This window comes from Musca domestica, unplaced genomic scaffold (assembly GCF_030504385.1).
Source record: "Musca domestica strain aabys unplaced genomic scaffold, Musca_domestica.polishedcontigs.V.1.1 15, whole genome shotgun sequence".
Lineage (NCBI taxonomy): Eukaryota > Metazoa > Arthropoda > Insecta > Diptera > Muscidae > Musca > Musca domestica.
Window position 1 is genome coordinate 4,697,156 of NW_026712207.1, and position 17,379 is coordinate 4,714,534.

Genomic DNA, 17,379 nt, shown 5'->3' on the forward strand with positions numbered 1-17,379 from the left:
TGGATGCTACAGCTTGTGACAGAAAATTGTCTATCCAGGTCCAGGTTTTCGTATAGCTCCCATATAACGATGCCTCCTAATATTCGGTATTTTGTTGATTTTAGCGACATTACTCACCGGAATTGTTTTGAGTTTGTTATTTGAAGTTCGTAATGAATACTGCAGCCTATGGCAGAAAATTGTCTGTGCAGGTCCACGTCTTCGTATATCGCCCATATAACGGCACATCCCTATATTCGGTACATTGAAGATTTTATGTACAATACTCACCGTTTTTTTTTAAATACCGTAGTTGAAGTTCGTTATGGATGCTACCGCTTGTGACAGAAAATTGTTTATACAGGTCCAGGTGTTTGTATAGCACCCATATAACGGTACCTCCCGATATTCGGTTTGAATATTGTAATGGCTTATGACAAAAGTTATCTATGCAGGTCCATGTCGTCGTATAGACCCTAATATAACAGCTACATTCGGTATTTTTAGATTTTAACAGAATTTTTAACGGATTTGATTGTTTTGATTCCTAATTTTTCCCAAATGGTAAAGGGTATTCAAGGTTCGGCCCGGCCGAACTTGCAGCTTTTTTGCTTGGTTTGCTTATAATTGTCTTTGTTTTAGGAAAATCTCTGTTAAAATTATTTTTGTAATTTTCGACCATTTTTAATTTTGTACCAAAATTTTTATAGATTTGGAATACTCGACAGTATTTCTATTCTTTTCCCATTTAGTATGAACCAATTTTTTGAGACAATTTTTAACGCCTTTGCACTAAATCTTCTTCTAGCTAATTTCCTAAAATTTAATATACCTATTGCAAATTTTTGACAAAAAATATATTCCGATCAATTGTTTTTATTTTTTTTTTTTTCTAGTACTTGGGTCTACTTCAAACGATTTAATTTTGTTTGAATAATTATTGCAGATTTTAGTACTGTTTTCCCCGATTTTTAAAAGCCTACCAAAATATTTTCGGACTAGTCTAGAAATAGATGCACATTATTTGTGGTTCTTTTAGGAACTTTGTGGTTCTACTCCAAACGATTTTTTAAGTTTTGGGCAATAATTTTGCAAATTTTCATGAAAAATGTTTTTTCCACCAAAAATGTTTGGTCATTGGTAGATACAATACTGTTTGAATATAGGAAAAATACCATGGAAGTGTCCTTCATAAATATGAATTCCTTGACATCATGAATACCCCCTAACATTAAAACACTACCACAACTGCGGTGCCTCTATTCCCATCCTACCTAATTTAATACGGCAACACTGCCCGTTTTCTTCTGCTTCTTCTATTTGCTGATATTGCTCCCCTCTTCAACATCATCATTGACTTCGTTACAGTTTGATGTATTTTCGTACAAAAAGATTTTGTTCTTGTAGTTGTTATTGTTGCTGCTTTTATTTTTCCTCTGTGATTTTAGCAAACAGACCACGAAAATGCTCTTAAAACGTCGACACATCAGTGGCGACTTTATACGCATTGACGTCGTTGCTGTCGCATTGGAAAAACTGTGAAAAATCGAGGGTGTCCAGGCAGGCGACTTGGTGAAAAGACAAACAAAAACAAAAAAGAACGAAAAACGGAAAACTTTGCTGCCTCTTTGGCTGGGTTACCGCCAACAACCCCCTCGCAGTTTTAATGTGGATGTTCCCCTTCTAATTTAACATCTAACATAATTATCTTCAGCATGATCATAGATGTAATTCCCCATGCTGTCAGCCCCTCCTTCCTGGACCCCCCCTATTATTTTTACCACAAGAAAATATATTTTTGTTCGCGCCACTTTGCCCCATTATAAAGTTCTTCGAGATATTGGTTGGTTGGTTGGTGTTTTTTTTTTTTGGTATTTTTGGTTTTATATTTTGTTTTTATTTACAATACGCGTGCCGTCGCCCAGTTGAAAACCTCCCCCTCTCCCTCCAGCCATCAGAATCAACATCTGTTTTCCTTGTCCGGCCATCGTCTAGCACTTCTTGAGTTGAGTTCTGTTTTTTTCCTTGGTTCGTTGCTTTACAAAAACAGACCAGAAAATCTGAATATTGGGATAAGTTTATTGTTGTTATTTTTATAAAAATATATTTTCGGTTTTGAGAAAAAAAAAAACTCTCCCTCTCTCTCAGGAGAGAGAGAATAGTGCATGTGTGTGACTACATCGAAATAAAATCATCCAAATGTTGTAAAAAAAACATTCCCCTTGTTTATGATCAGCCGGTAGGTACAACTCACATACAGTCATCCACCCATCCCCAAGATAGGTGCTCTCTACTGCATTCGTTGTCAGAGGGGATGCTGTAGAGGGAGTTCATTTCAAATTTATTTTTCATATATATAACCATAAGTATGTTTCCGCAGTCGAGAGAAGGATTCCCCCATATTTTTGCAGACACATTAATGAGCAGCAGATAATAAATAGAAATTGTTTGTAGTTGTTGTGCAAAAAAAAAAAAACCTAGAATATTGTGATACAGGAAAAAAAATTCTAAAATACTTTCAAAATTAACTCCAGCCAGCCGTCGACGACTGTCTGGAGTTTATAAAAAGACATGAAAATTACATTCATATTTTGTCTCGGAATTTTTTTTGTTTTAATTGAAAAAAGATTTGGCGAATAAAATATAATTGGTCAGACACAAAGAGGGAATTTTAAAACTAATATTGTTTTTTTATTCATGTGTACTTAGCTGAGAGAGGGTGTATTGTATATTATCCGAATTCGAGGAATTTTAGAGAAGATAAAGTCAAAAGTATTTAATTTTTTCAAATTTGCATATTTTTATATTTGGTAGATTATTTGAAAATCATATGTTTACTACCCATAATTACTGAAAAATCCCCTTAAAACTTCACAATTTTTGGTCATAGGGCTTTTACAAATAATTTTTGCTCAAAAGTTGTAGAAACAAGTAAAACAGAAGCTAAGCACGACCAAGCCGGACTTTTAATGTCATCCACCATTTGAAAGGAATTTGCTAAATGTAAAAAAATGCAGTTGAAGTATGTCTCTAAAATTATAAAAATATCGAATATCTGGGGTAAAGTTAGACTATTTTCTATCAGAGAATATAGCATCCAATACCAGTTTAAAGTAATTTACCGATTATAGGTAGATACCATTGCATGGCAACGTTTCGAAGAGATTTGATATGTACAGGAAATTTTCAGTAATAGGAAGTAGTACCCATTACGAACTCCAAGTTAAAAAATTTAAAATGATTCCGGTGAAAAGTGTGACACAAATCATCTAATTACCGAATATATGTAGGTCCAGTTATGTAGGATCTATACAAAACTTGGACCCATGCAAGAATTTTCTTATGTATTGGGAACACTAACGACCAATTTACACCAAATTCACTCAAACTTGTGACTAATAAAATCATAAATTGTGACTTAATCTGCCAGTATAGTTATATGGGGCCTTTACCAAAATGTGGACATTTTGTCAATACCAAAAGTCCTGCAGACCTAAAAAAAAAACATCTACGAAAAATTGTATTAAATGACAAGGTGACAATGTGATACCCTATAATCTATTGAAAAGTTTCTTAGGTTTGTACCTTAGGTTTTCGATCCTAACTTCTAACCTCATGCGAAATTCCGTGTCGATTGGTCTTCAATTGTGAGCTGTAGATGCCAAAATCTTTAAATTTTTCAATTTTTGGTCCTACATATTTTTCATTCTCCTCTTAAAAGATTCTATTCTGAAACTTATCCAACCCTCATGAAAAATGTCGTGAAGATCGGACGATAATTGTGACCTGTAGCGTGATTACAATTTAAGGAACCGACAAAAGGATGAACGTACGTAATTTTAGAGCCAGTATTTCGAGCTATTACAAACGTATTTTTTGACCCAATCGAATGTATAATGTCCCAAAAATACACATCTTTTGGTTCTTAAAAATATATTCACCCTTCCGAAAGGTATATTCTGAAAAAATTCCTAATACATTCTTAATTCCTTAATACATTCCTTGGACAATAAAAAATGTTCTCCTTAAAAAATATATACATTTTAAGTTTCTAACTTAAAAAAATATTTCTATAAGATTCATGTCCCTTAAAAATTTGTTTAGTCCTTAAAAATTTATTCTACCTTCAAAAACGATACTAAAAATCCAAAAAAAAAAAAAATTGTTGTTCCTGAAAACGGATTTTTTTTTAAATCCAATTTTGGGTTTTTTAAATACATTTTTCCCTTACAAAAAAATGTTCTTAAAAAATCTGTTCTTAGTTCAGAAATTTTAGTTATTTCAATGTGGCACGTTTTGGCCATATCAAATGATATATACCCTCAATAGCCATATGACCGAGGATAAAAAAATCCACGATTAGTTCCCCAAAAAATAATTTTAAAAATATTTTTGAAATCCAAGATCAGTTCTTGTAACCATAATTCACAATAAAAATTCAGAATAAGTTCTTCAAATAATAATTTTAATTAAAGATTAGTATAATAAATTGAACAAATTTAAAATACATGCTTCACAGGATTTTTTAATTCTGGAAAAAAAAAACATTCTTAAAAACTCCACTGCTTGTAAAGATTTTTTAAAAAAAACTTCAAATTTATTGTTCGTTAAAAATATATAAAAACCAAGTTTTGGCGCATAGAAAAATATTTTTTTTTTAAAATTCAGTTTATTTTCCTTAAAAAGGGGATTTTTTTCTATTTTCAAAAATCCTTTAGATCCTTAAAAAATATGTTTAAAAAATAACGTTTAAACCTTTATTAGCTCTTGCAAAAAATTAATTTTCAAAAAAAAAAAAAAATTCAAATTCATTTTTTTTTCAAAAATTAATGTTTGAGGCTCCTTGGGTACTTTAAAAAATATGTTCTTGAAAACTCATCGTCTGTTGGCTTAATAAATAAATATTCCCCACCGAAAAAACATGTTTTATAGTTTTGTTGGTCCTTGAAAAAATAAATTTAAAAAAATCCACATTAATAGCAATTTAGAAAATATTAGAAAAAAAAAATATTCCTAAAATTTCTTAAAAAATAATCCCGAAAATTATACGTTTATTGGTCTAGATGTCTTTGAAAAAAATATTACAAAAATATTCGTAAAATATCCTTAAAAAACCTTTTTTGGAAGACCAAATTTACGACTTCTTCGAAACTTATAATTCTTTAAAAGTCTACATTTGTTGGTATATTGGTCCCAGAAAAATTTTTCTTTAAAAATCTAGATTTCTTTCTCTTTGAATTCTTAAAAAAAAATCTTAAAAAATCTAAGTTTTTAGTTTTCTAAAAATGCATGTTGTTTTTAAGAACTACCTATGCAAGGCCTCGAAAAAGTTGTCATAAAAATCCAAGCTTTTTCCTCATTAGGTCCTTAATTTGTATACCCTAAATCACACTGGGGCCAGGGTATTATGTTTTTGTGTATTTTATTTGTAACATGGAGAAGGAAGCTAGATAGACCCATATAGTTCCTTTTGATGATCTGCATAGAATCACATCTTTACTTGATTTATGCATATCCGTCCGTCCGTCTGTCTGTTCATGTATTTTTGTAAACAAAGTACTGGTCGCATTTATTGTCCGATGGAAATTAAATTTTGCACAAACTATTTGCTTGATCCAAGGACGAATTCTTGTGCACCCAATGTTGCCCTCAACTTTAGCTCCAAATTCCTTAAAAAAAATCAACGTTTAAAAAATTTTTAAAAATATTTAAAAAGTAAATTAATTTGTTTGGCTTTGAAAAAGTCCAAGTCTCTTCCTCATTAGGTCCTTATTTTTTTAATCCACGTTTATAAGTCATTTAGGTTTTGAAAATTATTTTTAAGAAATCCAAATCCAATCCAAATCCATCCAAAATCATTAAATCAACGTCTAAAATAAATTTTAAAAATCTTTAAAAAATTATTTTTTTTTCGGATTATTTTCTTTTTTTCAATTTTATTTTCCAAAATGAAAAAAAATCCTTTCGACTGTATTTTTTGAATTATTGCACTGCTTCTACAATTCCAATATGACGCATACTGTCTAAAAAAATTCTAATTATTGCCATGCAAAATCAAAAGTCATCAGCTGTAGAGTGACACGGGAAGACGGGCAAAAAAAAATTTAGAAAAAAATATTAGACGCCCCCTTAATAACTGTGTGACGAAAAAAATAAATACAAACAAGACAAAATAACACGGCTGATTTCCGATGATGGCTTTTGAAGAATACCAAAAAATTGTATACCTGGACATACATCTAAACACAGCTATAGAAGACATACATCTGTGTCGACTATAAATATATATCATGGGTGTTGGTGGTGTGCCCCATCAAAATAGAGAAACAACAACAACACAGGCGACACTATTCACCGGTCCGGTGTCGTTCATGATGATGAATTTGTTATGCTTCTAATTTTAATATGACTAGCTCTCTATCTGTCTGTCTCTCTGTCCGTCCGTCTGTTTGTCGGTCTGCATGTCTATATAGCACGAGTGTTTATATATATTTGATTTTAATTCTTTTTTTTTTTTTTTTTCGTTTTTAATTTTCATTTCAGATTATAATATTCGGGCTATTTGAATTATCAAGAACAAGCAACGTCTGACGGATGACGATTTAGCTAAAAAAGCCAAAAACAACAACAACAACAAAAATAACATCAACGAGAATAACAATGAAAATCATGAATCAGTTTTGGGGATTCTTGAGAAAAATCGAAAAGTAAACGAGGCAGAGATTTTCACCACCCCCCACAAAACAGAAAAAAAATCATTTCCCCCCGGTTACTAGAATTTTTGTTTTTTTTTTGTGTTCGAAAAGGGGGAATAATCGTCGATTGCATTTTTTTAATCCAATTGGAATTCAAGTTGAGAGCATTGAAAAAATTTGGGGAAAATGACGCTATTGCTCGATCGAAAAAAGTGCCTAAATTGTGATAAATTTCTAAGAAAAATTCCAAAAATGTATGAACGCAATCGGTAAAAGCAGCAGCAGGAAAATCGGCGAAAAAAAAGACGGTAAATGAAATTACGACGAGCACACACACACACATATATACACTCGTCGAGCGACTAAGTGATTTTTTTTTTGTTGTGAAATGAAATGCCGTGTAGTGCAGTGCCAAGAAAATAGGAAAATGATCTAAGAAGCAAAAAAAAAAAAAAAAAAAAAAAATTGAAATGAAAAATATTTGAAAAAAAAAAATTACAAGTGAATGAGTAAATCAAAGAAAGCTGCACACACCCACAGCATTTGCAGCCACAGCGACACCAACATCACCACCACCACCACCATACCTCAATTGGCCTCTGTGTTAGAAGTGGCAGAAAAGGTGCAGCTGCATTCAATAACACCCTTCGAATAGCTCAGCCGGTCCCCCTGAAACGCATAACGCACCCAGCTAAGAAAAAAAAAACAACAACAAAAAAGAGAAAATTCTCCAATTTTCCATTTTTTTTTTTTAATTTTTTGTAACGCCGAAAATCTTGAAGTGAAAGTGTAAGAATGCTAGAAAAAATCAAAGTGAAAAGGTGATGAAAGGTTTTGGAACCGCCACAAAACAACATCCCCCCAAAAAATATCCCTGTCTTTGTCTCTCTCTGAGAATTTTTTTTCCAGAGATAAAATAAATTTTCATAAAAAAAGAGAATTGAAAAATAAATAAATATTTATTTTTTTTTTGGTGGATGTGAAAGATTTTTTTGAAATTTTTGTTAGAAAAAAAAAAGTAAATAAACTCAAACTCAAACACCCAAATCACGACCGACCAAACTTTTGTTCGATTCGCTATCAATTGCGGAAACGCCATGAATGCGCGAATATTGCGCAAATGGAGTATACATACGAAAAATCTAATGTCTTGCTCAGCGTGTTCACTTGTGGTCGTTGTACTGCTGCTGCTGCCGCTACTACTTGTCACATGTGCCGCCACACCAGCCCTAGCATTGGCCGCAATGAACCTGCCACAATCACAGCGAACAACAACAGCACTACACACATTGTCGTCGTCGTCGTCGTCGTCGTTGTTGTGGCCGACAACGTCACTGGCGCTGGCGAGTACAGCAGCCGGAGTAGAGAAAGAGGAACCCATGCCAAAAAATGTCCATCATGCAGCAGGAGCAGGAGAAGCAATAGCAGCAGCAGTAGCAGCAGGAGGAGTAGGGGGAGTAGTTCGAGAGACATTGCAAGCCAGCAGCAACAAACAACGGCCAACACTAACCTGGCCGACAACAATATTTGCATCCGCAGCACCAGCAACTTCATTGTCATACCAGCAACAACAACAGCAGCAGCAGCCCCAGTCCCAACTTCGGCGAGAGCCAACAAAATTATTGGCAAGCTCATCATTGCAAGCATACCGAAGTTACGGCAGTGGCACGAGACATCAGGCGTCACAACGCTTGGAAGTGGCCAACAATGGTGGCGACATTATGGCCAGAGAACCATTTCCGGGCTTTTACACACAACAACAACCCCGGCCAGATGACATACAGCCAACATGGCCCTTGGCTGCCAGACAATATGCCAAGCCAACTAGCAGTGGTAGTAATAATGGTGGGCTATTGGCCCCAGCTTGGCTGGTCCCCAAAAACAAGGATATACTCAAGCCCGGGACCTCCCAGCAAATGGGAGAGTGGGCCCAAACCCCCTTAAGGCCCCTGGAGTCACATCATCATACGGAAGAGACAGATGATGCTGATGATGATGACAACATGGATGACTTCATGGCAGACAAATTAGGCGTTGACGCCAATAACAATTATGAGGAGCAGGAGCAGGAGGAGGAGAATGATTTTAATGGCAGTGATGATGATGACGATGATGATGTGGAAAATGAGGATATTAGCCAAATGACTGACAATAAATACCAGGACAATAAGGCGACAACAAGACTATCCGGCAGGAACATAAAAAGTCTGGAGACAAGAAGGTATCCTTATAGGCAGCATTATTACCAACAACAACAACAACAACAAAAAGAACAACAACGCCCTTCCCCCACAACATCCCACACACAAACCCCCAATATCATCACCAAAACAACAACAACAACAGTCTTTTCATCACCCAACCATAAATCCATGGAACCAAACATTGGCAGCGGTGGCGGCGGCGGCGGCGATAAGGTTTTCGACATCTCCAATATCTTGAAAGTAAACAAAATTAAGTCATCTGCCGCCAGAGCGCCCATACGATTTGTTATAGAATCATATGAGGTAGCACCATTGCCCCTCTCCCTCTCAGCCTCCACCACTGCATCACAAAGAGGTGAGCCAGCGGCGCGGCGTTTAAAGCAATTGCGTAGCCGACATGAACAGCAACAGCAGGCGGCACGTAATCGCCGAGATTCCTTGCGGGGTGGTTATAATAAACGTAATCAGCAAGACTCCAGCAGCCCCTCCTCCTCCTCCTCTTCCTCCATGTACTTTCGCCACCACCACCACAACAACAACAACCATCAACGGCTGCGCAACAAACACGATCATCGCCGCCGCTACTGTTCCGCCCGTGATCCCGCCCAGCTAGCCTTCGAAGCACCCACCGTCTTCGAGGGTAAAATTGTCTCAATGACACCCGATCGCCGCATGAACTTCTCCGCCACCGTTGAGGTGCGTGAGGTCTTCAAACAACAGATTGGCTATCGCCTGCAAAAATATCTACGCCTGCAATTCGCCTATCGCAACAGCAGCGGCGAATGTGACATCTATCGCGAACAGCTGCGACCGCGTGGCCTTGTCCGCGGCGACACAATTGAGCCGGGCCGCATCTATTTGCTGTTCGTACAGCAGCTTGACATTGGCAATTTCACCATCCTTGGCCAGCCGATAAGGAAGACCAAACGGGTTGTTGAAGCTGTCCGCAATGCTGTGAGTGAAAACTATGGTGAGTGTGATCGGCAGAAGAAACTTATTTTAATTATTTTTTTTAATAGCAACAACAGCAACAGCAATGTGCGCTGGATCTGTTTGGCAGATGTTTTTGTTATTCGCAGCTTGTTATGGATACGGCATTGTTATTGACCGTATTTGTTATGGCTTTGATTAATTAATGATATTTATACAAGAAAATATACAGTGGTGGGAAAAAGTGTGAAAATGGCCTTTGAAGGTCATCAATAGATCTTGGAGAGATTCCTAGGGACCTCTGTAGTTAAGAAGTCTTCTTAAGAGCGTATAAGAATAGAAGAGCTTTCAGAGGTCTTCTGTGGATGAATAACGCTTTTGGGAGAGAGATCTTGTTATGGATAGAATTTTCTTTTTTTCATATTCTGGAAACTGAAAAATTTCCATCGACTTTTGCCGATCGAGGTATCCGTTCCATATAGAACCTCTAAGGGGTCATGCAATCTTAAAGCTCTTTCATCCATAGACGACTTGTAAAAGATCTTCTCAGCATAGAATTACTGCTCAATTCCCTCTCCCAGTGGTCTTCTCTCCATCAGTGGTCTCTCAATAGATAAACCTCTTGTTGTGGATTGAAATTTCTTTTTTTCATATTCTGGGAACTGAAAAATTTCCATCGACTTTTGCCGATCGAGGTCTTTGATTCATGGAGAACCTCTAAGGGGTCATGCAATCTTAAAGCTCTTTCATCCATAGACGACTTGTAAAAAATCTTCTCAGCATAACATTACTGTTCAATCCTCCCAATGGTCTTCTATCCATCAATAGTCTCTCAATTGATAAACCTCTTTGCTTTATTGGATATCTGTTTAGGGAGTTTTTTTCACTAAAAAAATTTCCGATATAGAAATCTCGAAAATTTTGCGATATCGGAAATATTGTCTCCCCTAGGGAGACCTTTCATTGAATGGTATTACCTTAAACCCAGGTATCCTAGGTTTCGCAAAGTGGCTGTGGCTGTTAAAAATTAATTTTTTAAAAAGTCGGAGATTTTTCGATATTGGAAATTGATTTTGGATATGGACTTTTTATATTTTGGAGGTAGCCCAGTTTTCGCACAGTGGGTCATATGACACTTGCTAAACGTCTCCTATACGTAGGGCGTCCGCTTTAGTTTATCTTTCCATGGGAGACTCTCTAAATGTCCTTTATTCACATAAGACCTGCCAAAGTTCTCCCAACCATAGAGAACCTGCTACAGATCGTCTATGCAAAACAAAATTGATTTCCTTGGTAAAGGTAGATTTCTTTCATTTGGGGTTTATTAAGCTAATAGACCTAAGTTTTGTAAATAACATCTCCTGTTAAAGGTCTTCAGTCATGGGGGACCTACTTTAGGGACTCCCTTCATAGGGGACGAGCTTAGGGTCTTATAGCCACAGAAAAGCACCTGAAGACCTCCAAAGTTGTCTTATTCATGGGAGACCTTGCTAAAGTTGTCCTATTCATAGGAGATCTGTTCAAGGGTCTCTCTTCATTGGAGAGGAGCGTAGGCGAGATACTGTAGGCCTCCAAAGGAAACCTGTCATAGCTGCTAAAGGTCTTCATCCTTAGAAGACCTGCTTAAATTTCCCTCTACATAACAGACGAGCTTAGGACTTCTATTCAGAAGAGAGTTGCTAAAGGTCTCCTATCCGTGGGAGACGAGCTAAGGCTCTCCTAGACATAATAGATTTGATAGATGTCTCCTATCAATAAAACCCTGCTGTAGGTATTTTATCAATTGGAGCTCTATGGAGTCCTGCAAAAGCTCTCCCATTCCTAACCATAGGTAAGGTCTACCATTCGTGGGACAGCTGCTTTAGGTTTCCTATTCATAAGAGAACTGCTAAAGGTTTTCTATCGAAAAAAAGACCCGTTGGAAGTCTCGTTACCATAAGAGACCTGCAACAGACCTACTTAAGGCCTTATATCAATAGAATATGTGGTATAGGTCCTGCTAAAAGTCGACTAATCATAAAAGACTGGCTACAGATCTCCCACTCATAAGAGACGGGTCTTCGGTTCATAGGAGCTCTACTACAGAATTCCTATTTTTTAGGGGCATTCTGGCCACAGGAAAGCTGTTATAGGTCTTCTATACGTAGGGGACCTGCTTAAAAATTCCTCCTTCATAGGAGAATGGCTAGGGTTCTCCTAGCCCTATGGGACCTACTATAAGTCTTATATTCTATTAGACCAATGAATAAAGCGCTTTTGTTCTTTGGAGACCTCATAAAGCTCCGTTTCGATAGGAGATCTTCCAAAGGAGACCTGTTAAATTTCGTCTATCCCTAGAAGACCTACTGAAGATCTCCAATCCCTAAAATACCTTATAATGATCTCCTATTTATGGGGGATCCGATAAATGTCCCTTAACCATTGAAAATCTGCTAAAAATATTCTCTGGATGAAAAATCTGATAGTCTCCTACCCATAAAGACGTACTTAATAGACCTGTATGAAGTTTTATCTGTAGCCATCTCCATTGAAGACCCTCTAATGAATTTCTATCCATAAGAGACCGTTTAAATTCTCCTAACTGTAGGAGGCTAATCGGACGTCTAATGTCTATACAGGAACTCTGAAGGGTCTTCCAGCTATAGCGGATCTCTAGTGGCTTTCTCTCTGGAAAAGTCATCTTGAAAATTTTGTAATTACAGGACACTTCTGGGAGTTACTTTGCGCTTTATTTACAGCTGAAAGGCCTTGCCTTGTATATTTATGGACCTTTTAAGGTCCTCTAAATATAGGCGACCCCTGGGCCGTTTCGTGCTGAAAATAGGCCATCCAGATGCAATCAAATGTCTTCAAACCTTGGAAGGTCTTCTGTCTATAGATGAACTCCGAAGATCTTCGGCCATAGCATTCCACTGGTGGTAATGTATCCAAAGAAGAAGCGTCTCGAAATTTTTCTGGAGGTGCTACTCTGGGAAGTTTTTCTAGATACAAGAGACTCTTGGATGGAAATTGGCCATCCAGATGTATTCAGTCTTTGAACGATCATTTGAAAGACTGTAATCTGAGGTAGACTTCTTTGATGACATTCAAATGTATATGGCTTCTAGACGGTCTTCTCTGTGAGAGGTCTTCTATCTTTGAAAAATCCTGAAGAGGTCTTCTCTTTTTGTAGTCCTGTGTACATTTGAAATAGAAAACGTGAATTTTTAAGTAGATCCTTGAAAGTACTCTAATCAGAGGTAGACATTTTTGATTTCTACCTCAGAGAAAGCTTATGGAGTTCTCCTCTGCGGGAGATCTTCTATCTTGCAGGGGTTCCTACGAATGGTTTCTTCTATTTATTCGTTTATTTTAAATAGAAAATTATTTTTTTTTAGAAGATCCTTCGAAGGACTCCAATCAGAGGTAAATATTGTTGACTTCGACCCCAGAGAATCCTGTCCCAGTCCCTTCTCTAGAAGACAGATAAGTTTTTGGAAGACCTATTGATGTTCCAGAGAAGACTTGGTGCTTACTGGTCTTCTAAACGACGCCCACTGGTCTTCTAAAGGACAACTACTAGTCTTCTGGAGAAAATCTATTGGACCTACTGCTCCACCCACCTATAGAAGTCCTATGGAACCTCTTCCACTCATAGAAAGTCTCTAGTATAACTTCTAACTATGGAAGGCCTATATGAGGAATTCTGTCTATAGAAAGCCTTTTGATCTTCTAAAGGATACCTACTGGTCTTCTAAAGTAGTAAAGGTCTTCTGGAGAAGATCTATTAGTTTTCTGGAGATGACCTAGTGGTCTTCTGGAGAAGATCTATTGGTTTTCTGCAGAAGGCCTACTGGTCTTCTAGAGAAGATCTACTGGTCTTCTAGAGAAGACCTACTGCTCCACCCACCTATAGAATTCCTATGGAACCTTTTCCACTCATAGAAAGTCTCTAGAATAACTTCTAACTATAAGAGGCCTGTATGACCCTTCCATTTATAGAAGGCCTGTGGGAGGTCGTCCATCTTTAGAAGGACGAAGGCCTTCTATTTATAGAAGACTACTTAGAGGTCTTCCACCTAAATATAAATAATAATATAGAAAGACTCTGGAAGGTTATCCATCTATAGAAGACCTCTGAAGGGCCTACCACCTGTAGAAGGTGGAAGTATATTTTAAGTAGTTTTGTCAGGGCTCCTACGAAATGGCTACATTTCTATCACTTTTTTGTATGATTTTTAGCTAACTCCTGACGGAAGTGGTTTTGAAAGACCTTTGTATGTTCGTCCCTGGGCAATAATAAACCTTAATAAAACCTATAATCTTTTCTAGCGGCACTTATAAGTTTCTTAATCCTCTAAATTAATTCTCTGAATTACATTACATCAGCTTGGTTTTTTTATTATTTAAAGATACTCTGAGAGGTCTTTTACATTTAAAAGTCCTCTGGAAGGACTTCTGACTAAAGAAAACCTATGAAAGTTTCCAACGGCATTTTACTGTTACAACTCATTCTTCATATCTCCCGAAGATCGCTAAAAACCACCAACAAGAAATTTTTCTCACTCGTTTTCCTTCAAAAAATCTCTTTGTTCGCCATTACGTCACTCGGAATCTTTTAATATTGATTTTATTTTATTTTTTTTTTCAATATTTCAAAGAAGGGTGCTTTAAAATAGATTTTCATGACAACCGACTGTTGGCTGTGTCAAGGTTTTTGTTTTCGGCACGACAACTGTTCGTAAACGACCAAATTTTGAATGTGTGAATAATATGGGTTCGCCGGCCATAAATATGCCATCAATTTTTATTGCTGTCTTGTTGTCGTGGCTTCTAATTAAATTTGTAATAAAGAAACGCTTTTCTAATTAATCCATAACAAAGGCAAGCAAAACAAATTAAATGGCAGATGAAAGGCAGTGGAGGTCGGGTTTGTTTTGGTGGGGGGGAAAAGGTAGATGAATTTAGGGGTCAGTCAGTCATGAGGAAAATGCGATTGTGAAATGTGGTTTGCCGAAATTTTTCCATAGAAAAGTATTTTTTGGGGTTTGAGAAATTATTATTTAGACCCTTTTTCGAGAGATGACATTCAACAATTTTAGAAAAAAAGAGAATAACTGCTCTGTACAGAATCATGGGACCAGTACGGGCCATTTGAACAAAGTTTGAACAAAATCGAATACTCCTTTCAAGTGTTATCATGCGAATCAGCTTGATGGACAGAGGAACACATCTAGATCGATTCCAAATGTCCTTAAACGATTTTTTCCAAAGAGACCTAGGGGAGACCTTATTTGTATGGGATACGTCTTGGCCGTATCAAATGATATATTTTCTAGGGTTGTCATATACCTGTGGGTTTAAAAAATAAACCGCATATCATGACTTCTAATGTTTTTATACCCTCAGCCATCAAAATTACGGGCTTAGACCCAAGGTCTCTTTAAAACAAATCCGTTTCAGGACATATGGAATCAATCTAGGGTTGTCGGTCCGTCGTCCTTCTGTCTGGCTGGTACACATGAGAACTCTCGAGGAAAGTGTCGGATTTGATCTAAAATTGGTATATCGTAATGTTATTGTCAAACTTAGATCGAGTTCGGAGATGGGCAATATAGGTCCACCCTTTCTGGTACCTCCCCACCATCATTTTCACAGAAAATAATTAGTCGCATAGAACAAGAAAATATAACCCAACTTGGTGGAAACTTTGCAATTCTCTACATTTGTTTTAGTGCTATGTCAAGTGCGAAAATGGACAATATCGGTCCTCTACATTATGCAGCTCCCCCTTAAGGGTAAATTTTTTGAATAACTATAATTCTTATAAAATACGAAATAAGCATCAGATTATCTTCAAATTACATACATGCCAATATTTTTACAAATGCAAGATTTGCTGTGAAGATGGGATACATAAGTCCACTCCCTCTGGTAACTCCCCCACACAGGGGTCAACATTTTGAATAATCGTGAAGCTCATAAAACGGGAAATGAGCATTCGATTAATTTCAAACTTAGCACATCTCAATATTTCTGTCAACACAAGATCAGGTGTGAAGATGGATTCTGTCGGACCACTCCTTCTGGTACCGTCCGATTGCCTTCAAATTTGACGCATCCCAATATTTTTACTTACGTAAGATCTGTAGTTAAGATGGTAGATATTGGACCAATTCTTCTGGTACCTCCCCCACACAGGGCTCAAAATTTTGAATAATTATATCTTTTATGCAAAATGCGAAATAAGCATTCGATTCTCTTCAATTTTCACACATCCCAATATTTTTGATAGCATACGATATGACGTGTAGATGAAATATATCCGTCCACTCCTTCTGGTAACTCCCCCACACAGGGGTCAAAATTTCGAATAATTATAACTCTTATAAAAATTTGAAATATAAGTCCGATTGCTTTAAAATTTCACACATGCCAATATTTCTGTTTCTCCTCAAATGTCATGCAACCCAATATTTCTAATAAAGCAAGTTCTGGTGTTAAAATGATAGATATCGGTTTACCCCTTCTGGTACCTCCCCCACAAAGGGTCACAATTTTAACTACGTATATCTTTTATAACTTGCGAATCAGTTATGCGATTCTTTTCAAACTTGGTAAACCTAAATACTTCCGTCAACCAGACATCTGATGTGAATATGGAATTTGAAGGCTCACTCCTTTTCTTACCTCCCCCACAAAAGGTTAAAATTATGATTAACAATTATTCCCAAAAGTTGGTTATAGATGTCAGACTTTTTTTTTAAATTTTGGATTTTTCAAAGAATATTTTTTCAAGTATCATCTGACCGATAAACTTGGATTTTTTTAAAAATATTTTTTCAAGGACCCAAAATCCAATAAACGTGGATTTTTTAAGAAAATTTTTTTCAAGAACTATCAGGCCCTTAAACCTGGATTTTTTAAAGAATATTTTTCCAAGGACTCTCTGACCAATAAACGTAGATTTTTTTAAAGAATATTTTTTAAAGGACCAAAAGGCCAATAAGCGTGGATTTTTTAAAGAATATTTTTTCAAGGATCATCTGACCAATAAACGTGGATTTTTAAAAGAATATTTTTTTCAAAGACTCAAAGGCCAGTAAACGAGGATTTTTTTAAAGAATATTTTTTTAAAGACCCAAAGGCCAGTAAACGAGGATTTTTCAAAGAATATTTTTTCAAGGGTCATCTGACCAATAAACGTGAATTTTTTAAATAATATTTTTTTCAAAGACTCAAAGGCCAGTAAACTAGGATTTTTTTAAAGAATATTTTTTCAAAGACCCAAAGGCCAGTAAACGTGGATTTTTTAAAGAATATTTTTGCAAGGCCCCAAAGGCCAAAAAATGTGGATTTTTTAAAGAATATTTTTTCAAAGACCCAAAGGCCAGTAAATGTGAATTTTTTAAAGAATATTTTTTTTCAAAGACTCAAAGGCCAGTAAACGAGGATTTTTTTAAAGAATATTTTTGCAAGGCCCCACAATCCAAAAAATTTGGATTTTTTAAAGAATATTTTTTCAAAGACCCAAAGACCAGTAAACGTGGATTTTTTAAAGAATATTTTTGCAAGGCCCCAAAGGCCAAAAA

The 17,379-nt window shown here is 36.3% G+C and overlaps 1 protein-coding gene across 5 annotated transcripts in view; it reads left to right on the top strand.

Moving 5' to 3' along the window:
* The window catches only part of LOC101899712 (protein vein), a 217,580-nt gene that overhangs the window by 130,211 nt on the left and 69,990 nt on the right, over window positions 1-17,379 (top strand). For all 5 annotated transcript variants that reach the window (XR_009341743.1, XM_059119563.1, XM_059119564.1 and 2 more), the window contains one exon: window positions 6,523-9,848. Coding sequence is in view for 4 of the 5 variants with exons in the window: in XM_059119563.1 (XP_058975546.1) it covers window positions 7,772-9,848 (2,077 nt within the window). In the remaining variant the exon portion in view is untranslated. The remainder of the gene's footprint in view (window positions 1-6,522; window positions 9,849-17,379) is intronic.